This window comes from Festucalex cinctus, chromosome 8 (assembly GCF_051991245.1).
Source record: "Festucalex cinctus isolate MCC-2025b chromosome 8, RoL_Fcin_1.0, whole genome shotgun sequence".
Taxonomy (NCBI): domain Eukaryota; kingdom Metazoa; phylum Chordata; class Actinopteri; order Syngnathiformes; family Syngnathidae; genus Festucalex; species Festucalex cinctus.
The window spans coordinates 7,018,316-7,044,095 of record NC_135418.1 but is presented as its reverse complement, the minus strand read 5'-3'; the positions used below and the strand labels follow the sequence as shown (position 1 = coordinate 7,044,095).

General features: G+C 39.0%; 1 protein-coding gene and 1 non-coding gene across 3 annotated transcripts in view; one reads left to right on the top strand and one right to left on the bottom strand.

The window, feature by feature from the left end:
* The window catches only part of LOC144024512 (macrophage colony-stimulating factor 1-like), a 35,325-nt gene extending 17,497 nt beyond the window's left edge, over positions 1–17,828 (bottom strand). Inside the window, exons 1-5 of one of the 2 annotated variants that reach the window (XM_077530846.1) lie at positions 17,758–17,828; positions 6,257–6,370; positions 5,548–5,610; positions 289–459; positions 1–50 (exon numbers count right to left, since the gene is read on the bottom strand). The exon at positions 1–50 is cut by the window's left edge and continues 143 nt beyond it. In XM_077530846.1, coding sequence (XP_077386972.1) covers positions 1–50; positions 289–459; positions 5,548–5,610; positions 6,257–6,370; positions 17,758–17,790 — 431 coding nt within the window. In that variant the 5' untranslated portion in view covers positions 17,791–17,828. Of the gene's footprint in view, positions 51–288; positions 460–5,547; positions 5,611–6,256; positions 6,371–10,339; positions 10,652–17,757 lie in introns of those variants that run through there. The other variant, XM_077530845.1, reaches the window with a different exon arrangement.
* A 6,238-nt stretch (positions 17,829–24,066) lies between these two features.
* On the top strand, positions 24,067–24,139 carry trnav-uac (transfer RNA valine (anticodon UAC)). Its single transcript has one exon. It is a non-coding gene; the product is annotated as a tRNA-Val (tRNA).
* Positions 24,140–25,780: the final 1,641 nt, after the last annotated feature.

Here is a 25,780-nt window from a genome sequence, read left to right as displayed (position 1 = left end):
GCTTCCTTTGGCGAGCTTTCAACCATCTTTATCAACCGTGATGGACTGTCCTAAACACACACACACACACTTATATGAAAGCTGCTCAGCATACAGGGCAATTTAAATTGATTGAATTTGTACTGCTATCTATCCACAATTTCTATCACCGCTGATATTTTGAGTACAATTGTTTAAGCCATGATTATTATCTGGGCCAGTTTGTAAAAAATCCAGATAATGGCTGTTAAGTAAATATTGAAGTTTATGTTTGTCTATTTTTCAGTTCTGTTTGTATGAAATTCTTACCTCAATCTCTTCATTTATTTCGGATATACATCCTTGGGAGTACACATGGTAGAGGGCCTTTTCCAAGGTGTTGACATATCTCCTGTTGTCTGAATTCCTACTGTAATGGAATTGTGTTCTCAGAAGCTCAAGTACTTGTGGGAGGGCTGCTTTGACATAGCAGACTTGACTCTGTAACGCATAATTAACAATTAAGCACAACAACAAAAATTAAAAGTGTAAGGCACTTTTCTTTGAAAACATATGTGAGGCCACCTGAAAAAAGATCAATAATAGTAAAAAATAAGTGAAAGGTTATGATATATAAAATCAATTACTCATTCCTTTTTAGCTGCCAACACATTTTGTTTGGGTCAGGAGTTAGTTCTACATTTCTTTGCAACAACAAAAACTGTTTGCGACGAGTAAAAAGTATCTGCGAACATCTTTGCAACCTTTTACAAACCCTTTACAAAAAAAACAAATTTACTACATTCACAAGCATTCACTGCTTTGTGAAATACCAGCTTTAAGAGAAAATAAGTACCAAAAAAATAAATAAATAAGTTATTTTCCATTTTAGTTCTATTCTCTTAAATTGAGTTTTATGGAGCGGTTAAAAAAAATAATTTTGCATGGAATTGCACAAATTATGATACAAACATGAAAGTTTGTATAATTGTTCTCCAGGAGTTTTCGAACAAACCTATCTGTGAAATTGCCACTTGAAAGTCCAAGATGGCATCCATTTTTTTGTTTGTTTTAGATGGCCATCAAATAAATGACCTTGCTATAATTATGTGTATTTGATCTAATGTGGTTTAATATTGGTTCCAAATTCTGTTTTCAGTTTTGTTGGTTTGGAGTTTGGCATTTTATAGTTTTATGATAAATTAATCAGTCACATTTGCATCACTTTCTAAGATTTGCAGTAATGTAAACACTCAGAGTGATATACAAGCTGTGAGCTGAGACCTAAATGTGTATGGGAAGCACTTTCCGAACTAGCATCTATTTGCTCACTACAATGTCAAATATGCATGAGGTATCCCAGTTCACCTTAGAGGCATTAAGTTAAGCAACAACATCCAAAATTAGGCAGGAGTTCCACAAGGGCAGCTTTGTTTGCAAGTTAAGAGGAGGATTCTCAAAGTCTGGCAACAGACCAAGCCCATGAGCAAAACAACACAGGAATTAAAGGGGATGGAGGAGCCACTGAATTTTATAAGTGAATGGTAGCGCAGACCCAAACTAAGTCGTCAAGGAGCTGGACTTTATCAGGTGTGAAAGATCCAAAGCGACATCAAGAGCAGGTAATGAGTGCCCAGAGATTTTTGTCTTCGAAGGTGAAAGCACTCTGAAGTATTCAGGGTATGGGAAGCTCATTCAAAGAAGAGTCAGCTGACCTACTAATGTCAGATATTAACTCATTTGCTCCCAATAACGTGTAAATACGTTGTTTTTTTTATGTTTTAAGTGTCCCAAAGACGTATTTATGTTTTTCTTTTTATTGTTTGTTTGTTTGTTTGTTTTTTAATGCTAGAGCATACAGAAGGCTTTGATGCAGCCTCTCAACTGCAAAGAACGGTTCAGAAATTGTAGTTATTACACAAATGGCAAGCAGGTGGAAGCAGAGCAAAGGGGATCAACCAGGGCCATCTAGAAAAAAAGCTAAATTACTTACAATTTTAAATAGATTTGTGAAAACTGATGAAACTTAGCTCTCTTCTAATGCTAACTGCTGCAAAACGGAAACAGATAGAAACATACTTTTTTTTCTGATGAAAAAAAGAGACATTACTCTTTCTTTTATAGCAATTGAACACAATATTATATTCTGTAAGCCTTGCAAAATCAGTCGGAATTCAGTAAAATAGCCGGGAGAGAACGGGATTGCTTCTGTGAAAATGGCTGGGAGTGAATGAGTTAAGAATAATGTACGGGATCAGTTCCAGTCATTCATAAAGGGGATAGAGAATAAAGACAATTGTTAATAAAGATGAATCCGGTTTTGAACTTTCAACAGTTTTTCTTAAGACTCTCCATCTCATCTCAGTCGACACTGTGACTTGCTGTAATTTTTTTACACATGAGAACCATGCTGATGATGGCAAGCTTGATACAAGTCAGAAGTCACACATAGCAGATATCTGTCAAGCACATGGTAAAATCTTATACAATGAACCAAGGGTAGACAGTCATCATAGATACCTCAGCAGTAGTCAAGTCCCTACCCCTATGCACCTCAAAGACATTAGATGACTATGCTAGAGTAGATTCTTTTGGTCCCGCTGCCAAATACATAACATGGACAAAGTGTTTCATTTTCACAAGACATCAGTTATGCAATATGGAAGGAACATGACGAGTGGCCGGATCAACTAAGACCACAAATAAACTTTCTTCACAAAGATAGCGACAAAACAGAGCTTTGAAGATCTGTGAAACTCATAAGTAGCATGCTCATCATAACAAAAGGATATGTCATTAGCAACACAAGGAACCCCATCAAAGCTGTCTCCATGCTCTCATGAAGAAACTGATGTGATGTGTGAATATTTGCACAGCAGCCAGGTGCAAGTGATGGTCATAACCCCTCATTATCAATACTAATTCATTCCCACAGATGACCCTGTCATAGCAGTATCTGTCCTGCCATCCTTACAAGAACTTGAATTGCCTTTGTCCAGGGAATTATAAACGGACTGGTTGTGATCAGAGTTGCAAGTGCTTTAACTCCTGGAGATCATGCCCCAAGTTTCGGGTGAGAAGCTCGGTCATCCGGGAGGGACTTAAGGTCGAGCAAGCTGCTCCTCCACATTGAGAGATGCAAGCTGAGGTGATTTGGGCATCTGGTTAGGATGCTCTCTGGTGCTGATGTAGCTAGCTTTGCTTAAAGATGGTAGTAAAATGTCGATAATTGTGTCATCTTTTTGCTTTGATCAAAGTAAGGGTGGGACCTAGTCAACAAACATTGATAGCTGTAGACCATAGGAGTCAAACTCGAGTCCTCGAGGGCCGCAGTCCTGCAGGTTTTGGATGTTTCCCTCTTCTAACACAAGCTGATTGCAATGAACAGGATTTTTATCAGGCTCGTGCGGAGCTTGCTGATGCGTTGATCATATATCAGCTGTGTTGGAGAAAGGAAACATCCAAAACCTGCAAGACTACGGCCCTCGAGGACCGGAGTCGGACACTTATGCTGTAGTGATGTAACGATAAGCGCAATATCGTGATATCATGATATTAAAATTGCCACAATTGTCACGTTCACAATTTATTAAATGCAACACATCTGTTTAAAAAAATAATAAAAAATAGTCAGGTTGATTTGCATTTGTGCAGTTCTAGCACCCTCTGGTGGCTAGTTTTTTAGTGCAATTTAATTTTCATAAGGCCATTCTATGTTTAAAATCTACACTAATTGTCAGATGAAGGGGAATGTAATCTGCCTGTGAAGCAAGTCAATATGTGGAGGATCTCCATTAACAACACAACATAATAATAATAATAATAATAAAACATAACGTAACATTGCTGTAATGTTCAAAAGCAAAATATTGTGCTATTTTTAGTATGAGCCTTTTTCTTTCTCGTGACCTTTTTTAATATCGCCAACCTCCCCACAATATTGTGATAATTATCGTATCGTGAGCTTCATATCTTGATAATATCGTATGGTGACGTTTGGATTTCGTTACATCCCTACTATGATGTAGACTATCAGTTCATGTTGAATTCAAAGTATTGACGTGGATAAATTTGCTTTCACAATATGACTCACGTCATTCAGTGAAATTTTCAATATGTCTTGCGTGATGGTGTGGAACAATCCTGTCATTTTGCATTGATCAGTAACCCGTAGCTGCAGTGGAAGTATTTATGCCAGAAATGTGCAGAAAATGCCTGACGCACACTAGGTGCCACTGTTGTGCACATTTCAGCAACTGTGTTAAACGTTTTAAATAGGCACGCTTGAAATGGAGGTGGTGATTCACAAACTGTAAGGAATGTTCCTCTTTGAGTAGGGTCTTTGTTGTGAGGTTAACTCTTTGAGCGCCAAAAACTTTTAATGACGTATAATAAAATCCTAATGAATGCCGCCAGAAACGTTAATTTATGTTTATTAAGTTGTGGGGGGTTTTCTCCTTCAATGGGCAGCGCAATGTCCTGTGCAGCGCTGCCTTGTCACTAAACAAAAAATATTAGTGTCAAAGTCACTGTTCTGCAAAAAAAAAATTATCTTCTTTTCACAAAATGTATCTTTTTCTCTTAATATTTTTGTATTTTCTCTTATGTCTCTCAAATGACCTAATTTCAAATGGTGATTACTAAAGAACGGAATAAGGTAGAACATACTTTTTTTTTTTCATAGAAGAATGGAATCCAATCTTTCATATGGTATCTACCATATGTCGTCATATCGCGCAATATTTGCTTTGAAAGATGTGTGAAAATGCTACAAATCGGCTGGCACCGTTTTTTTTTTTTTTTTTTTTTTTTATAACGTTTGGCAGTCAAAGAGGTAATATAATGGTAACAAATCAGAAATCATTTATTCAGCAAAGCCATTATGGAGCTTCTGAATGATCTTGAGGCTGAACTGGAGCCAGTTAAAAGGCTGCCATGTGATATCTCTTATGACAAAACTCCTTTCAAAACTATTTCATTGCATCTAGGGCATTTCATTTCAGCACACTGACAGAAAGTTGGTGCCGGTCTCTCCCAGGGCTGTTTTTATGCTGCCCAAATTGTTAAATGCAATGCTATGCAAATCACACACACTCTGGGCGAGGTAAATCCAAGAAAATGTGGTTGTATGCAGTTATCAAAACGGTAAGTGTTCTTCACTCGCACTTCCAATTGCAACACGTCATACTTCATTTTCTGTTTGCGGTGCTATCACAAATTTGTTATGGTGAAAACCACCAAAGCTAACAAAATTGCAAAGCCCTCTTATAAACACAGCGGTCTCCACCACTTTTACACCTGTTGTCGCCAACGTGTGCAGACTGTTAGTGAGGGAACTTGCAATTTCAATGTGAATTGGCCATATGGTACTTGTATCGTAACATCAATTGAGTTTGTCGCATTCAGTTAATGTTTTTCTTGAGCTATCCAGCAATCAAATTTAATAAACAATATTACATTTTGTGTCACAGCGAGTATATAAACATGACAATATGAAAAATTGTCAAAAATGTGGTCTAACCAAATCTGGTATTGATAAGAATGGCAATTGCCCCAGTCATAAAAGGTTGATGTGTGATATCCACTTACCAAATTCAAACGTTCAGTAAACTGATAAATTATAAAACACCCGTGGTCCAACTGATTGTCAATCTATAAAGGGATAAAAGGGTGTTAGTATTGTTTTACATACATAATCTGCTGAAAACATAATAATTTAATAGATGTATTTGAGTCTGGTTAATATGAATAAATATGTGAATCATAAAAATGTAATGACTTGATTTATAATCATTGTTATTGTACAAGCTGCTCTATGGAAGAAATTGAATTTCAAATCGCTACCGCCATGCGTGGCCAAAAAACAAAAAGTGCACACACCCTTCTTCACGTGCAGGTTGTGCGCACTTGTACGAGCACAACATTATTACTGAAGACTCAGGACAGAATCCATACTTTCCAACTGTGACGATTAGTGTGGGAGACTTCCGAATTTCAATCCTATCTCCCCGTGTGGCTTCGGATCAGTCATGTCTCCCACTAATCTCCCGATTTGACAGCAAAGTAAACAGTTTTACATTGTGGGGAATATTTGACAAAGTATCTGTTACCCGTGGACGAATTAATGTCCTTCACACGCCACCAAATACAGCAATGAAAACAAATTGAGCAGCTTTAATTAATTTTACATTTTGAAGCAATGGTTCCATGCACTATGTGCAAAGTGATAAAATTTGAAGACAAACATGATTTGGCCTATTAAAAGTCTTGCCAGGGCATATTGTAGGCTAATTCTCACCAGGCGATTGAGGCTCCAAAGGTGCTCCTGTGTTACCGAGTGTCGGCATGGACCAGGAACACCACTCAATACCAGGTGAAAGCATAGGATGGGAAACAAGCACAGATGGCAAGCCTAAAAGAAGAAAGAGCCAGATGATGAGTAGAATACAAAGTGCATCTGAAAATGTGACTGTGTAAACTTATGTTGTACAGCCTATCATAACATTTCAATTAAACTAGGCATGCTTACAGGGAAACCGAAGACTGGTCAAATTGGTCAATAAGACTGGTTTAATATTGGTCATATGGATACCATACAAGACTGTCATGTGCTGACGGTTGGATCCCAAAGCGCAGACACAAGATTTTAACTATTTATTCAGATTGAGAGGCATGGAACAAACTTGACTCGACGAGAAACAAAGATAGTTGCACAGAAAGACAGTGGTAACAGAAGTAATAATCCGACAAACACACACACTTCCCAGACCGCTACCACAGACAGTGAATCGATCTGATTGGTTGCGACTAAGTAAAGGTTTGACGTTTGATTGACGTCACAAAGCTCCTGACATCACATAGCATAAAACCTGTTGAAACATCACACAGCGTTTTTCCAGTTGAAACCAGATGCTGGTTCCATCAGTTCAAAACAGTACATAACAGACACTTGACCTTACGGTCATGAACCCAACTTACGATGTCATGAACTCAAACTTAACCCCAGACATGACAAAGACGTGTCACTAACCGACTTGAAAATGAGAGCTAGATTGTGGCAAGGCCTATTGGTTTGATGCATAATTCTTAAATAACAAATTTGACCAAATTAGCTTCAATTATGTATAATGTAGGGCTGCCAAAGTTAAAGCGTTAATAGATTAATTAATCACAGAAAAATGTTGCATTAATCACTAGGGGTGTTAAAAAAAAAAAAAAATCGATTCGGCGATATATCGCGATACTACATTGCGCGATTCTCGAATCGATTCAATTAAAAAAATCGATTAAAAAAAATAAATTATTATTATTATTTATTTATTTATTTTAAGAGCTCAGAATTGTTCATTCGGTAGTCTTACCGATTCAACGTCTTATCATCATTGCCTTTTTTTTTTTTTTTTTTTTTTGTGTGTGTGTGAATCGATTTTTAAACTTCCATTTTTAATGGAAAAATATTCAACAAAACGTCTGACTTCGGGTTAGGATTCACACCTTGAGCATGGAAGAATGTTATATGAACGGAACATTAAGCCTTAATATTTTATTTTAATGCTGTTCAAACATGAAACAGATTACAACCTCTATAAGACTGAAATTTCAGATAAATAAATAATACATTTTCATATAAATCTTACACTCTACAAGCTTACTGATTAGTATTTTCTAAATTTGAATGAAAAAAAAATCGCAACAATCGAGTTATAAATTCGTATCGGGATTAATCGGTATCGAATCAAATCGTGACCTGTGAATCGTGATACGAATCGAATCGTCAGGTACTAGGCAATTCACACCCCTATTAATCACGTATTAACGCATATTAATTGCACTGTTATGTTTTGTTTTTGACCGCACTTGAGCCTTGAACTTAACTGCGGATGGTTACATTGAAGGCTGCGCAGGTCAGTGATTAGGTCAATGCACGGCATTTCCTAAAGCCGATGTCAGACTACAGGAAAACAGCCCGATTTTAGCCCGACCGATGTGTCGCGGACAAACGGGGCATATCGTAGACGTAAACGATTTTGGGTTGTCTTGACGTAGCCTCGCCTGTGTAGTGTGACACGTTCAACGATTGGTCGCCTGTTGTCCGGGACGGTTCACGACCATCACGACGAAAGTCTAGCATGTTAGAATTTTTGCTCGTCTTGACGCATAATGTGACATATCTACGTCGTCGTCCGTTTGGTTCCGCAGCATTGACCAATAGCGAGAGTGAACGAAACGTCAATCACACACTGAACAGCACTTTATAGCTCTTTTTATTTATATATACGTTTGTTTATTTATTTGTTTATGTATTTATTTATTTATTCCCTGGATATTTCATGGGATGGGGCCAGACAGGTGCATCTCGAGGGAAAAAAAAAAAAAAAAAGCGCCCCGCTGCAGCTCTGCGGCTGCATGGAGCGCGTACGTATCCGTGCAACCCGTCAGGGAACGGCGACGTGAATAGAGGACCAAAATATACGTGAATGTTGTTGTAATAATTTCAGAGATTTGGGCATATGAGTAGTAGGGGTGTGAATTGCCTAGTACCTGACGATTCGATTCGTATCACGATTCACAGGTCACGATTCGATTCGATACCGATTAATCCCGATACGAATGGTCACAATTCGATACCGATTAATCCCGATACGAATTTATAAGTCGATTGTTGCGATTTTTTTCCATTCAAATTTAGAAAATACTATCAGTAAATTTGTACATGTACACTGTAAGATTTGTATGAATATATTTATCTAAAACTTGAGGCTTATAACCGTGAGCCACTGTACACAAACAGTTTGCAATCTGTTTCACATTTGAACAGCATTAAAATAAAAATATTAAGGCTTAATGTGCCGTTCATATAACATTCTTCCATGCTCAAGGTGTGAATCCTAAAAAAAAAAAAAAAAAAAAAAAAAAAAAAAAAAAAAAAAAATCGATTCTGCCGATTATTGAATCGATTCGAGAATCGCGCGATGTAGTATCGCGATATATCGCCGAATCGATTTTTTTTTTAAACACCCCTAATGAGTAGGGATGGGCACATTTAGTGAGGATCGATCACATTTTCATATACTCGGGCCAGGCCTCGTCACCTTAACTGTCACCCGCTCTCACTTGAATTTATTTTATTTTTTCCCCGCTCGGAGTGAGTGGCGTACTATCCAATGCACCGTACTAAAACAAGTCAAATGTGAATAAATGACGCAGTAAAAAATACTCAAACAATATAATATTTCAGTGTTTGATAAAATAATAAAACAAGATGTCATCCCGCAAATTAATGAACAAAATCGGCGATAATTATCCCGGCGCATATAGGCCTAAATAAATTAAAATACAGTGTTGGCTACTAAATCATATTTTAAACACTATTGCGGAGCAGGGAGCGCAAGCAATGCGCTAACGTCACACTTGTCCCATGCGTGCTCCATTCACGCAAACACTCCCTGTCCTTGCCTCTTTTTTTGTTTTTTTTGTTTTTTGTCCCACCTCCCCGACAAACACGGCCGACGCGTCTCTCTTGGCAAGACAACACGCGATGATCGGCTAGTGCCTTGTCACGTTCAGACGTGTAATGTGACTACACGCCCCATCCACGACACGGAGCAAATTTGTCGGGTAATGTGACAGCGCAACTGTCGTGTAAGACAAAAAAATCGCGTAGTCTGACATTGGCATAAGCCTGTTGTTCCAAGATGAGCGGGGTGACTCCAGTTGGTGTGCTGGGTGGTAAATTCCGCTTTAAAAAACACCCCGACGGCACTTTAGATAAAACAAAAGTAATTTGCGTTTAATTAATTAATAATTGCTGAATTGCACCCAATTGATATGATGCTTTTACGTTTTGAGCAATAATTTCATTTCATTGTACTTGTATAATGACAATAAAGGCTAATCTAATCTAATACACGCATGCATGCAATTGTGTACATGCATTTAATCCATGTTTGCAACTGACATTCAGAGAATAAAATGCGTTAATGTCAAAATAGTAATTTAGTGATTTAGCTGATTAATATATATATATATATATATATATATATATATATATATATATATATATATATACACACACACGCACCCCCACCCCCACATCCCTTTTCTTAACCGCTTACGCCTCACAAAGGTCGCGGGGGTGCTGGAGCCTATCACAGCTGGCTTCAGGCAGTAGGCTGGGTACAACCTGAACTGGTTGCCAGGGGACATGGAGACGAACAACCATCGACACGCACAAAGCACACCTAGGGACGAAGCGGCGGTATTATGTTGCCAGTCTGAGAAAACTGTGCAGCTCGCCGAGGCCTTTTGGCACAGGCCAGTTCTTCAATGCCTCGGATATCCAACTGCATTAACAATGTATTCCAGGAAGGATGTCTCTCACCTGAACAAGTGGCATTGTTTCAGCTGCAGGCAAAGTCCAGCACGAGGCAAAGAAATTTCTTCGATCATTTTTTTTTTTTTTTTTTACCCAAGGTAATTATTATTATTTTTAAGTACTCATTTCACTCATAGTAATTTATTATTATGACTGATTCATTGTCAACGATATGGGTGGCAAATGCGGTGGCAAGGCATTTGGTGGCTCCGCCAGAGCTTGTTTGGAAGTTTTATCATAGCAGGCTAAATATTTCTGAATCAGGTTTCAACTGTTACATATGGAGATGGAAATTCTTCATAGCTGCACAGGCATGGATATGTGTCATCCCTCTCGTGGCGGGGAACACATTTCCCATGACTTCTCAAAGTCAACATCCTTTGATCCTTACATACTGAGTGCATGAACATCATAAGAGACCATATGTTAAATCCATTAAGTGTGTCTGTGTGGATTCCTTTTATGACATGAGTTGAACAAGACTTTTCTTTGTAATAATATATTTGTGCCCCCACAAGTGTAAATAAGGTATTCTGATTAATATTGTGTCAGTGGAACATGAATTTAAATGGAAGAATTCATCATTGTACAAGCAGAACCATACATCCAGGGGCCGCCTAAGGTCAAATATAATCAATATACATGCGTATCGTTCACTGTGGGAGGGCTTAAAATACTGTGATACGGACCCTTAATAATATAAGTATGTGTTATAGTTATATTTATCTTTGTGAATGTAACAGCCATGTTCATGATTTCTTGCAATAATTACGAAACTGAAAAAAATACCGTATACAACACTATTTTCATAAATCTCTGCTGTTTTCATTTTAAGATACTTTAAAACTTTAAAAATATCCTATCACTGGAGAGCTATTTTTTTTTAGAACAACCCTGCGGGCTACTCTTGTGGTCCTCGTGGGCTACCTGGTGCCCATGGGCACCACGTTGGTGACCCCTGTTCTATAATTTACTCACATTTTCAGTGTCACCTCATCTGCTGACCTAAAAAAACATTACTGTAAAAGTGATAAGGAAATTCAAAACAGTGATGCCCCGTGAGATCTCTTGAGTTCACTGGGTACCTATCTTGTTAATTTGTAGGAAAACTGAAGAGGGTTTTCTCTGGACTTACGGCAGTGGTGTCCAAACTACGGCCCAGGGGCCATTTTTCAGTGGTCCGCGACATATTCTAAAAATGGCATTTGACTCAGTTCAAATGAACAAAACAAAACAAAAATGTTTTGAGATGGTCAAAGTAAGAAGGGAGGGTATCGAAAAACAGGTGCCATTAAAGGTTATTTTAGTTAACCAAAACTAATGAAAAAACAAACTAAAATTCAAAAAACAGTATTGTTACCGAAATAAAATAAAAATGCTTTTTATAAAATGAAAACTAAATGAAACTACATTTTATGTTTACAAAATTAACTATAATTATAGCAAACATGTCCTTCATTTTAGTCTTTGGTAATTAATTTAATGAATGAGCCTTTGGGGATGATTTTAAATGTGATTTTTAGTAATTTATTTTGATATAAACCGGAATAATGACGTTTGAAAGTATGTCACACAGAAGTGACATCATCTAGCAGCAGCCAATAGAAACGCACCAAAAGATGACGTTGCTCCCATGGTGTTTTTTAAATATTGCGCACAAGTAATTGTAACCCTGCACTGGCAGCCAAATGAGCCAGAGCAACCAGTATACTAGAAACATAGATGTTAATATATCGCAATATATAGTGTAATCAGTAGGCTAATTCATCAGAAGATTCTAGGATTTCGCTCAGAAGAGAGTGGACAGGAAACTGACATTGATTTGCAAAAAGTGTATTAAATAGGAAAACCACATACCAATACCAGAATATAATTATGTACAGTAAATATTAACAATCATGTTTAAAACAGTTCAATCAGCGCTTCATCAAATTCATTCAATGACAACACTCCCAAAGTCAATCAATAACATCCAAAGCCCAACGTTGACGAATGCGAAAAGCCCTCAGTCCGTCCACAGTTGATTGACAACCCACGTCTGGGTCTAATGAGATAGTCCAAAAATGTGTGTGTGCATGTGTAAAAGGTGAAAAGGGGGTTTTAAGCAGTTGGTGGAATGGAAAGAGGTTCTTCAAAAGGTTGGATGCATAGTAGTCAAGATGTCAAAAGGCGAAAGTGGGGTTGTGAGCCACGAAGAGCCCCCTACCGGCCTGGCAGGAGGAGGTCGACTCTTGAGAGGTTTCAATGCATTTCAATTTGTAGGTGCGGGTCCTACTCCTTTTAGCTCACCATCAGTTGAGAACACAGCCTAACAACAGTACCATAAATTCTCAATCACAAGGTTCATTACAATCGCATATTCCAATGTGCACATAAAATCATCCATATAAATATTAGCAATATTTACAAAAAGGATCATCTAACATCATCAATACATAATCAACAGTTCACAGTTGTCATCGGCATTCATACTTCTATCAACAATAAAGTAACAGTTGAGGTTCTTTAACCGTTAAAATTGCTCCATTCAAACATTCAAAAGCATATTAACAGCTTCACTAATCACGTTAAGTGAGCCCAGCCGACTCTCACTATCACAGCAACATACGTTTCACTCACCCGTCGTCGCGGTGCACAACACGCCACCCCGCTGCGTGAACGTAACACACTCGACCGGCCACGGTAGAGGGCTCCTAAAAATCCACGCAATAAGGCGGTTTAGTTACGAATCCAAAGTTAAAATATGCGGGAAAGAAAGATGCAAACCTGTAGCTCGCGGCGAAGCACACCCACCCCACTCCTTTTCCCGGCGCTACGGTACTTCCGCATTAAATCTCTCTTCTTTTTTTTTCTTTTTTTAAATAATATGCTTTTATTAACACAGTTCAACACAGCTTTACATTTAAGAATACGTCTTACATACATAAAATATATGAAAATCGTTATACAGTTTAAAGATAGAAAAATACAAAAAAGAAAAAATAAACATTGACATGAACACAGGTCAACCATCATTGGATATTACACAAACGCAGCATCATAAGAGAAAGACCTAACAGATTTGACAGTTTACTGCTTTTCTTATTGTTGATTAATTTTACAACTTTGAAAATAGATTTCAATTCCAAAAGGAAGCACACAAATCTGGGGTTGGATTTAGAAAACTTTTGTTTGTGAATAAAAAACTTAGCATAAAGAATATAACAAAATTAAGTAAATATTCAAAGTTTTTGTCTTCTGAGTTACTATAGTAGCAAACTACATCCTTTAGATTAAGATTGTAAGAGGTTTTAGAAGCTTTAAAGAAAAAAGCCACTAAATCACACTAAAACTGTTTAGTAATCACACATTCATAAAATAAATGAGATACAGTTTCAACTTCATTTTCACAAAAAGAACAAAGGTTGCTAATATCGGCAAATTTGGATATAAAATAATTAGTAGGATATATATTATGTAAAATATTAAGATGTATGACCTTGGCTTTATTAGTAATACAATATTTATAAGGTAAAAGCCACACTCTTTTTCCAAACTTCCGCATTAAATCTCCCATACTGACCGCGCTGCCGCATGACGTCATCCCTGTCAGTAGCGATTGGATAATCACTGGTCACATGACCAGTGAAAATATAACATGAATGAAATAACCCGACTAGCGGTTTATCATCTATGTTACATAATACACATTTTTTTAAACTAATACTAATACTGAAACTAACAAACTAAAATAAAACTAAGCATTTTTTTTAAAGAACTAAACTAATAAAAACTTAACATAGCCACCCCGAGAACTAATGAAAACTAAGTAAAATGAAACATTCCAAAACTATAATAACCCTACTGCCATAGTACAACTATAAACAAATTGTTTTATATACTGTAGCATTTTTCTAAATATGCAAAAGCATAAATAAATTATTATACAATTTTTAGGACTAAACACAATTTCTCTTCACACCATTATGTGGCCCTTGCGTCCTTCTGATTTTCTGTACGTGGCCCTCAAATGAAAAAGTTTGGACACCCGTTTTACGGCATTTGATGATTAAAACCATGGGGAGAAAAACAATCAACTGTTTGTCTAAGACTAAGTTGTGTAAGAGTAAGTTATTACCTGCCCCGAATGAGTACAAATTATTAATTTTGTAAAAATTTATTAGTAGTATTTAAATTATTATTAGTCATAGTAAGGGCAGCACGGTAGTCGAGTGGTTAGCACGTCCGCTTCCCAGTTCTGAGGTCTCCGGTTCGAGTCCAGGCTCGGACCTTCCTGGGTGGAGTTTGCATGTTCTCCCCGTGCCCGCGTGGGTCTTCTCCGGGTACTCCGGTCTCCTCCCACATTCCAAAGACATGCATGGCAGGTTAATTGGGCGCTCCGAATTGTCCCTAGGTGTGCGTGTGGGTGTGGATGGTTGTTCGTCTCTGTGTGCCCTGCGATTGGTTGGCAACCAGTCCAGGGTGTCCCCCGCATACTGCCTAGAGCCAGCTGAGATAGGCGCCAGCAGCCCCCGCTACCCTTGTGAGGAATAAGCGGTCAAGAAAATGGATGGATGGATAGTCATAGTAATAGCAGTAATTAAAATGACCTGTATTTTAATGAGTAATTAGTTGCATGAATGTAATCAGAAACACAAGGTAAACTTTACTCACTTGATTTTCATATTTCATATTTCCTTTTTAAATTAATGTACTCTATACCAAAAATATGTAATTAAATATTCTCTACTGAACTTAGTTCAAATTTATAACTCTGATTTATTTTGTATTGTTAAATACTGTTTGAAGTCTCAAGACTAAATAAAGTCCATTAATTTCCCTGACCTTCCAAGTCATTGATGCATAATAATGTGTTTATTCTTCTTTGCTATACAGTAAAACAGTGCCTGGATGATAAATAATAAATTCAAACACCACTTTCAAAACAATCAGCTTTGCATGATAGAACAGACAATCTGCATGTATAGATTCAGCTACTGATTCCTTATTCAAATAATTATTAAAATTGTGTTCGAATATCCTCCATGCTAAGCTAATATGACAGCGCAGTTGTTTGACACATCATGTGTACAGGCAAGATTTCCACCAGTGTTGTGCCCAAGGACACATTGACACTCACACTCACATTCACACTACCAGGGATTTCGATAATAATTGTGCTTTCCTGCTTTTCAAACTATCCTCTTCAAAGCTTCAAAAAGGACTAGCAGAATATATCTTGGGAGCTTTTGAGGCAGTTTTACAGCACTCAAAGAATGACTGGTTTAGTGCTAATACAAAAGGAGACAAAACAAGGGGGAAAAAAAAAGTAAAAAGTAGGAATTGCTTGTGGCCGCCTACACAGTCATGAGGACTTGCACGTGGCAAGAACATAGACGTGGGCTGGTAAAATCCTCTCCGACTCATCCCAATCAGTTCAAAAGAATGTTCTGCATATTTACGAGAACACGCTACCTAATGATAAGTATCTTGTTTGTATGAGTCTAGTTTAACTCAACAATTTCCTCCGGTATAAACTTAAACTTATTCCTCAGACAGAGTCAACCCCCAGATATTCACATTTCAGCTCGCACAGGTTTGCACATTCGAGGCAGTTTTTTTTCCATTTTCAAAAAATGAAAGAACTTCTCGCAATGGCAGCCAATATTAGTATCGGCCGCCCTCTTGTGGCTATTCAATTACAAGAAATGACAAATTAGAGCAGGGGTGTCAAACATATGGCCTGCGGGCCGGATCAGGCTGCAAAGGGGTTTAATCCAGCCCACGAGACAATTTTGTAAAGTAAAAAATAAATAAATTGTAATGTCAGACCAATTAATCAGCCAGCCACAATCAAATATATAAATTTGTAATTTCACAAGCAGTCCTCAGATGAGTAACATAACTTGTACACTGAATAACCCTGGAAGTCATTATTTTATTGTACAACTTAGAGTTATGGTTTGTTTAAAAAAAAAATAGTTTTTTTAAATCATAGACCAACAAAAATGTGGTAAATACAACACAAATTCAATTACTGGTAACACAAATACATATGACAAGGATTAACATCCTTATAACTTCATTAACTGCACCACACAATACATTCTGTGATCTGTATCCGCCTGACTACCAGCATTTCAAATTTGTCCTCTGTAGTGGACCTTTCTAAACCTGAATTTTTCACACCCAGTGCATACGATTGAATTAACTCCTTTTGTGCTCTATAGAGGACATTAGAGCTTTCCAATGATACCAAATGTGCAGGGGTGGGGCTTCCCTCAGTGCAAGCACTTTTTAGGGAAGAGGAAAAGTAAGTGTATAACACTTTTTATTGAACAAATTTAGGCTTTAAATGTTGTAAGCATGTGTTGTATAAGACTCTTAAGAACACATTAAAGTATTGTTTGAATTATTTTAACTGTATTTGAGACAAGCATGTAAGTTTAAAAAAAATTTCCTCTGTAGTGGACCCATCATAGCTTAAAAATAAAAACTTTTTTTTTTTTTTCCAAAAAATTATTTTGCAGTTACTTCGCAAAGATTGGGGAATATCAAAATAAACATTATTGGACAATATGTTTTTTTTTCCTGGTAGTCAGGTGGATATGTATGCAAAACGGGTAGATTTAACGCGTCCGGAACTCATACAGGCAAAGTGTTGCCGCTTTTCATTCACATTCGTGTTATTTTTTGAAACAATTGATTTTTGCGATTTAGGGCTGGCCCAAAAATCGCAAAAATCTGCGTATAATTGACGGCAATTGTTTTTAATTTATATAAAATTATTTTACCGATCTGGCCCACTTAGTAATATGTTTTCTTCCATGCGGCTCCTGAGCCAATATGAGTTCGACACCCCTGAATTAGAGGAACACCAATTTGACATTAATTTCATACAATTTAGGAAAAATTCTATATTGGGATATATAGGCCTTTCTTTAAAATTATCTGTCATTGTTTTTGTAGGGGAAAGTTTATGTGCCAAATGTACTCATGGTATTGGTACTTGGAGTAACTACTCAAGAGTTGAGTACTCGTACTGGTATCAGCCTGAAGAAAAGTGGTATCAAACAGACCTGTATTTCTTGTCACACCTAAATTTTGAACATGTTCACCATGTCCTTGAGAGTTGCGACAAGAAAAACTGTAAAACCATTGGGGAACGTTTTTGCAACGAACCCTGCCGAGAAATCAATACATACTCACAAACGCTCAAACATTTGCTGCTCAGTGAGATTTGGGCTTTATGTGAGCACTGAAGAAAAACGTGATGCAGAAGCTACCTTATTTTTAGGCATATTGCCATGTTGTTGTATCTGCTACTGTGAGGTACTTGCAGTGATAGTTTAGGAAAGATGCAAAGTTACCCAACAACAATACAAATACAATAATAACATTGGAATCTGTAATAAATTGTAAGAAATTTTAAAAATTACTCTTACCTTGGTTATAAAGTCTAGTGCGTGCGTGTTCATCTGGCTGAGGTGGAAAAGCAAGCAAGTTTCAGTGTCATCTGCCCAACAATAGAGCCCTGGATGTTGTACAGCCCTGTAGAATTTCACTTCAGATGCTTGAGTGTCTTGCAAAATGCTGAAGAGACACTGAGCTGTGTTGCTTATTGCCACATCCATCCATCCACACAGACGGTATGGGTGGGAGGGTGGATCAGAAGTTCTCACAGCCTCTGGCTTTTGAAAACCTCCACCCACTTCCTCACAGATGAGGCAGGTCGACCAATGCAACAAAATACTTAGGCATAAAGAAACCCGTCAACATCACATTTGTGCAAATATTGGACCGAACTGGTTAGTAAATTACAATGTTTATACCCACAAAATGATGTCCAGATGCTTTCTTAGAAAGAAGAAACTTTGAAGAAGCTCAGAGGGAAAACAACAACAACAACAACAACAAAAACACTCGAAAAATGTAAAAAATAAAAATAAAAAAAATCCAGTTTTAAACACAAACTACATATGCAATTTGACACACTCAATAATATGACTTGGAGGCACTGGAAGAAGAACACGAGCTTTGATGTGAAGTCATATGCTCCACTGTTTGTTCACATCGCTTCATTTAGTTGGGGCTACTAACAATCTTTGACTGTCATACTTACGGCATAGATTTCAACTTTCAAATCTGTGACACATTCCTTTTCTCCAGGTCATGTCTTGTTTGTTTGTTTTTTTCCCCTCTAAACCATAGGTGTCAAACTGAATCCCTCGAGGGCCGCAGCCCTACAGGTTTTCGAGGCCTCCCATTTTCAACACAGCTGATTCATATTTAAGCTCATCAGCAAGCTCTGCAGGAGCCTGATAATTTTCCTGATCATTGAATCAGGTGCGTGGAGTAGAGAAGCCTAGAAAACATTTAGTGCTGCGGTCCTCGAGGACCGGCTCTCGACACATATGCAACTCTTATTCTGTCATAAGAGACATGCTTTCAGTATAAATATATTTGTATCATAGACATAAACCGATAAGATCCAACAAACCAAGCACTATCAGAAAGAAAGGAAATTATTATTCCTTAGTCGCCAGGGGTCACCAACGTAGTGCCTCAAGGAGCAGATGAGTATCCTCCAGTGATCTTTTGAAAATATTAACATTAGTAGAGACTAGAGACAGTGTTGTACCCAGATACGGAGCTCGGCATGCACTTATCATGCCAGGAAACTGGGTTTCATGGGAAAAAAAAAAGGGGGGGGGGCTTAGCCCCTAAGACAGGGCTGGACAAACTTGGCCCGCAAAGGCCGGAGTCCTGCAGGTTTTGGTTGTTTCCCTTCTCCAACACAGCTGATATGTGATCAGGTCATCAGCAGGCTCTGCATAAGCCTGATAGGGATCCTGTTGATTGTGTTGGAAGAGGGAAACCTCCAAAACCGGCAGGACTTCAGCCCTCAAGGACCGAGTTTGTCTGCCCCTGCTTTAGGAGATGCACAGATGGACAGATATAAAAGGAATAAAATACCGTGTAAAAGTGTTTTTTGTTCAAAAAACTCATTCACTCATTAACACATGTAAGCTTCTGTGAGTGAGTGAGTGAGTGAGTGAGTGAGTGAAAAAAATATTAATACTCGTGCGTGCTTTCAAATTGCCGCGGGAGTGACGTCACATAGCCGACAAATTTGCCCGGCCCCGTTTGCGACACACCACCCCCCTGCTCTGCGATTGGCTGGAGGGGTGTAAACACTGTCTTTCCGCAGAAACGTCCCGCTGTTTACAAAACAAACACAAAATGGCAAAATACAGGCTAGTGGGGTGCGGGTTTAGGTTTTGTTTAAATCCTGTATTTAAAAAGTGCCTTTTCCAAAGTGAAACCGGCCGACTCGGCCTTTAAGTGTTGAAAAGGACCTTTTTCACCTAGACTATTTTGCAAACACTTTGTTTACTGTTGCCATAAATGAAACAGATCACGACACGTGTTATATGGAGGCATGAATTGGCGGTAGCCACTAAGTGTCAAATTATTCACGGTAAAGATAGTTTTGGTAACAGATAAACACTTGTCTCCATGTAATGCCAGAACCTGGTATGAAAACATATTAACGTCTTATTCAGTGTAGCAATGATAGCATAAGTAAACATAAAAGAAAGTGCAAGTTTCTAATTGTTATGTTGGATGGGTATTAACAGAAATTTAGTGACTGCAATATTTTCAGTGTACACTCAGATTTAATAGAAATCCTACTCTAATATAGTTAATTTGTGTGATTTCAATGGCTTACTCGCCTGTAAACTCATAGCCTGATATTTTTTGTGTCAACAGTGGGTTCACCCCAACAAAATGAATGTTTTTGTCTGTCTGATTACATTGTTTTTAAAAAATAAATCACACATTGTTCAAGCAGTTACTCAGTACTTGAGTATTCTTTTTAGCGAATACTTTTTTATTTCTACTTGAGTAAATGAATGACTGCTTTTTACTTTTACTTGAGTAATATTATTTTGAAGTAACACTACTCTTACTTGAGTACAATTTCTGGCTACTCTACCCGCCTCTGCTGATTAGTATTGTCAATTACATTATCATCATCCACTGATGACAACTATAAGTGAATGATCTTTTAACTCCTACTTTAGTGTGAAGTCAAGCATTAAGGTCCCTCTAAAAAACCCCGCTTCATCTGTCAGCCAGGAAATTCACATGATGCATTGTAGAGTAATTATTAGACAATACAGCATGAGACTTTCTGCTGTTAGCTGGGCCGTGGCCAGAGCTAACTAATTGTTACTACTAGTGTTGTTCCGACACCGATACTGGTATCGGCAGCGGTGCCGATACTGCATTAAAACAGTGGTATCGGTATCGGTGACTACTCACAAGTAACATGCCGATACCATTAATTCCAACGCTAATATAGGATTTTGGATGCAGCATCTTGTGTCTTGCTCGTGCACGACATTCACTGGTATGTGACATGCTCACTGCATGCCGATCTAAGATATCCTATTGGCCCTTGAATGCTCTGAACCAATGGTAGGACAGCTTTTTCATGTTGAGGAAAAAAAAAACTTAAGTATCGGTATGGTATCGGTATCGGCCGATACTGCAAAGCTGGGTATCGGTATCGGGAGCCAAAAAATGGTATCGGAACAACACTAGTTACGACCAGCAGACAGTGATGAAGGCCTTCTTCTTCAGAAAATCCCTTCCTTATATCTATCATGACTCCCTTTCTCGCCTGTGATAGACAATGGACTGTAATAGTGGTTTGATAGGACCAAGTAAACATGCATGAAAACATGGAATGGATTATCAGAAGTTCAAGTGGAACGGATTAGAATTGGATAACAAAACATGACAAGGGCTCTCACTGGTGGTGGAAAAACCAAAGATTTCTGAAGCAGTGAATCAATATGAAGCAATGTGTCAAAATGGTTCGGTGTCATGAAGCATTTGCCACAAATCAGTGTGGTGAGTCACGACACTGATTCACCACTTTCTGTACCACTGAAGCAATTGTGTTGAAATGGTTCAGCGTTTGAGGCATTTGACACAATGCAGTGTAGTGACATCTTCTGGACAAAAATATATTTCATTAACATTCAGTAAAAGGGCAAAGTGTCATTAAAAAAAACATACATAACATAAACATAAAATAAAATAATACACTGCTGTGTCAGTTTTAAATGAAAATGTGAAATGCTTGTGCAAATGAAAACTGATGATGGTATTTGAATAAAATGCTTGTGACACTGGGATGGTGATTTGGGTGTTTCACTAAAAACATCATTTCTGTAGCCTTTGGTTTCAGTCTGTCAATACAGGTCTGTCTCAGAAAATTAGAATATTGTGGTAAAGTCCATTATTTTCTGTAATGCAATTAAATAAGCAAAAATGCCATACATTCTGGAATCATTACAAATCAACTGAAATATTGCAAGCCTTTTATTGTTTTAATATAGCTGATTATGGCTTTTTTTTTTTTACTTGGTCTGAGGAAATATTCTAATATTTTGAGATAAGATATTTGGCAGAAAATGCCATACTTCATATTTCAACTTGCTGACAAAATTCACGCCTTTCGGGGTATTTATCATTTGACTCCATATTACTTACAGTACTCGCATAATTTAATGTTAAAGATCAACTTTTCCCCATTCATTTTTAATGGGACTGACACTGAATTTTTTTCTAAGTCCCATTTTCCACGCCCACTTCCATACATACAACAGACCATCTTGACCGGCTTTCTGATACTGCTCAGTGGTGCAGTTGGGAGAGTTTTTTTTTTTTCTCTCAGTTTCGTCATAATACAACAAGTTAACATCTATTTCGTTAAATGTCATTTGACAAACTGATAGAATAATTGTTGAATTGGGAATAATTATCTAACAAGTGTGATTTGCAGAAGATGATTTGATTGATTTAACTATATTGTTTTATCATACATTTGCTAAGTTTCATAATCATTCATATTAAATATAGTGTTTGCAGCGAGAGCAAAACTTATCTTGAAGAATCTGGAGACCAAAATTACGCATCCGTTGGCAATCGAAAGTGCCCTTGCATGAAACGTGATGTTTATTGAGTTTCTGCAAAGTCATGATCGAACGTCAAAGAAGAACCTGGATGGAGAAGATAATCAGTATCTCTTTCGCTTCCCCTCCCTATTTTCATTTTGTGTGCCAGGCAATCCAAATAAAAAGAGAGGGGGCAGAGGGACTGTTTTAGAAGCATAGGGTTGAACTGTATGGCACAGTTCTCCTCTGCTCTCCTCGCTAGCGTGTTAAAAGGTATTACGGTGTCTTTCTCTCCTTTGTGTGTCTGTGTAAAATTATTATATAAGTGTCAGTATTGATGAACCTGACACAAACTATGTCTTCAAAATCAATCCATATTGCATAATGCATTCTATAATTTCATTGAAGTGATTGAACACGTGACCCCATTATTCAGCATCATATGTCACTTTTCAATATCGATACACTATAAGCCATGCGAGCTGCCCCGTCACCAACGGAACCAAACGGAGCTTCGCGCAACAACGGCGGGGGACAACGTGAGGAGGGAGCGACCACACACGATGGAAGAGTCACGTACGTGGTCAATGTGCCGAAGCAGCACAGAAATGGCGGATCGGCTTCGTGAGGAGAGGGCGCACATAGTGAGTAGCTCTATGTGGCATCATAAACTAGCAGTCAGCGTGATAACAGCACCCTAGCTAGTCAGAAACATCAAAGCAGCTGGTGCTCCTGGCAAGAGTTGTGTTTGCATGAAATCACACACTCCCACCGGACACAAAACAAGCTAGGAGAGGATACTATTAGCCGTATCATCACCAGCAAGTCTTAACAAAGCAATCCAAACGTCTTTCGTTAAAGATGTCAATATAACTCATACACACCGGACCTGAAGCTGTACACAGCCGAGAGGTGGCAAAAGTGGCTCGTGATGGCAGGAGAGATCCAGTCGATCTGTAACCATCACGAAAGAAAAACTGCACTGAACCGTCGCAGCCAAGGGGGGCGAGACACACCCACAGCCCCGATCAACCAGATCACAGGCTACTCGTGACGGACGGAGTGTATAACACTGTGCGAGAAAGGTTAAAGAGGATGTGTTCTGGCGACGTTCCCTTTTATATATATGGAACGACGTCAGCCGGAACCAAGTATGAGCTTATTTTGTGATTCTTACTCGATGACGCTGTCGCGACAAGGGGAATTCCGTGCTGGTTACAGCACCGCCACCTGGCGGACGGGAGGGACGAAATAGAACTCAGTACCCAAAAGGTGAATTCTACATGCACCACCTCCCCGTCTGGGAATCAAACCCCGGTCCTCCAAATGACAGGCAGAAATACAATCCACTATACTAACAAGGTAAGTACGTTATGTTTATTATATGAAAAGGCGCAGAGGAGAAACACCAGCCAGCTGTGCTGTTTGCCAACCCAGCCAAAAGGATGCAGGGCAAATCTGTTTCCATGGTGTAGTGGTTATCACATTCGCCTTCCATGTGAAAGGTCCCTAGCTCGAAATCGGGTGGAAACAGGGCACTTTTCTTTGTATTTGCAATGAAAACTCAGTACCCAAAAGGTAAATTGTCCATGCAGCACCTCCCCGTCAGGGCATCGACCCCCGGTCTTCCACGTGACAGGTGGAGATACTATCTACTACACTAACGAGGAAAGGACTCCATGTTTGCAACCTAAAAAGGCGCAGAGGGGAAACTGTCCCTAAAATTGGGAATGCCAGCGTATGTTGTTTGCCAACCCTGCCAAAAGGATGTATGACAAATTTGTTTCCATGGTGTAGCGGTTATCACATTCGCCTTACAAGCGAAAGGTCACTGGCTCGAAACCGGGTGGAAACAGGAAGATTTTCTTTGAATTTGCAATGAAAACTGAGTACCCAAAAGGTGAATTGTACATGCACCACCTCCCCGTCGGGAATCAAACCCCGGTCTTCCGCATGACAGGCGGAGGAGATACTATCCACTATACTAACGAGGAAAGGAGTTTATGTTTGTTAACTGAATAGGCGCAGAGGTGAAACTGTCCCTAAAATTGAATGCCAGCCAGATATGCTGTTTGCCAACCCTGCCAAAAGGCTGTAGGACAAATCTGTTTCCATGGTGTAGTGATCACATTCGCCTTAAGACCTCAGTATGCTTCTGCGAGAGGCTCGCGCGGAGGCGTTACGGCGTAGCTCCGCTCGTGCGTTTGCCTTCCGACTTGTGCGCAATACACATCTGTGTCTGCTGGAGTTTCACACCAAGACCCGCTGTCGCTATGGCTGGGATGCCACAAAGTGGCGATTGCTCGGCATTTTATGACGGATTCAGGAAGTTCAATTTAATTCAGAAGCACGAAACAAAGGCGGGGGGAGAGTAAGTTCATCACGGTGGCAATCAATTATTGCCAATTTGCACCGGTGTCGGCCGTAAACTCACCAAAACACAACAGCCATGCGCTGAGCGAACACAGTTTTTTGTTGTTGTTTTTTTTAAGTTATTGTTGTTTTCCGCCTCTCGTCCCAGGCACATATCCACATGCACAGCCGTGGTCTCCAAGCAGGAAGTCGATTTGCGCCGCCAGTTGCCTTCACGGAAACTATCTGGGCGGGGGGCGGGGAGAGAGAGAGAAAAAAAAAGAAAAAACGCCATCGAACGGACCAATCAGAAGCAAGCTACGCCCCGCCATCTTCGGCGTTCAAGGATTGGCGACGCGGCACTTAAAATTCATGGCTCGCGTCGATCATGTGACCTACGGCGTTCATCAATACGAGAGCAAACGTGGAGGCATAAATTAGGCTTTACACGTGAAAGGTCCCTGGCTCGAAACCGGGTGGAAACAGGAAGATTTTCTTTGAATTTTCAATGAAAACTGAGTACCCAAAAGATGAATTGTACATGCACCTCCTCCCCGTCGGGGAATCAAACCCTGGTCTTCCGCATGACAGGCGGAGATACTATCCACTAAACTAACGAGGAAAGGACGCTACATATACTACCTGAAAAGGCGCAGAGGGGAAACTATCCCTAAAATTGGGAATGCCAGCCTATGTTGTTTGCCAGTCCTGCCAAATGGATGAAGAAAAAAAGTCTGTTTCCATGGTGTCGTGGTTGTCATGTTTGCCTCACACGCAAACGGTCCTTGACTCGAAACCGAGTAGAAACAGGACAATTTTCTTTGATTTGCCATGAAAACTCAGTACCCAAAAGTTCAATTGTACATGCACCACCTCCCCGTCGGGGTATTGAAACCCGGTCTAACGCGTGACAGGCGGAGATCCTATCCACTATACTAACGAGGAAAGGACTTTATGTTTACGACCTAAAAAGGCACAGTGGGAAAACTGTCCCTAAAATTGGGAATGCAAGCCAGATATGCTGTTTGCCAACCCTGCCAAAAGGTTGTAGGACAAATCTGTTTCCATGATGTAGTGGTTATCACATTCGCCTGACATGCGAAAGGTCGCTGGCTTGAAACCAGGTGGAAGCAGGACAATTTTC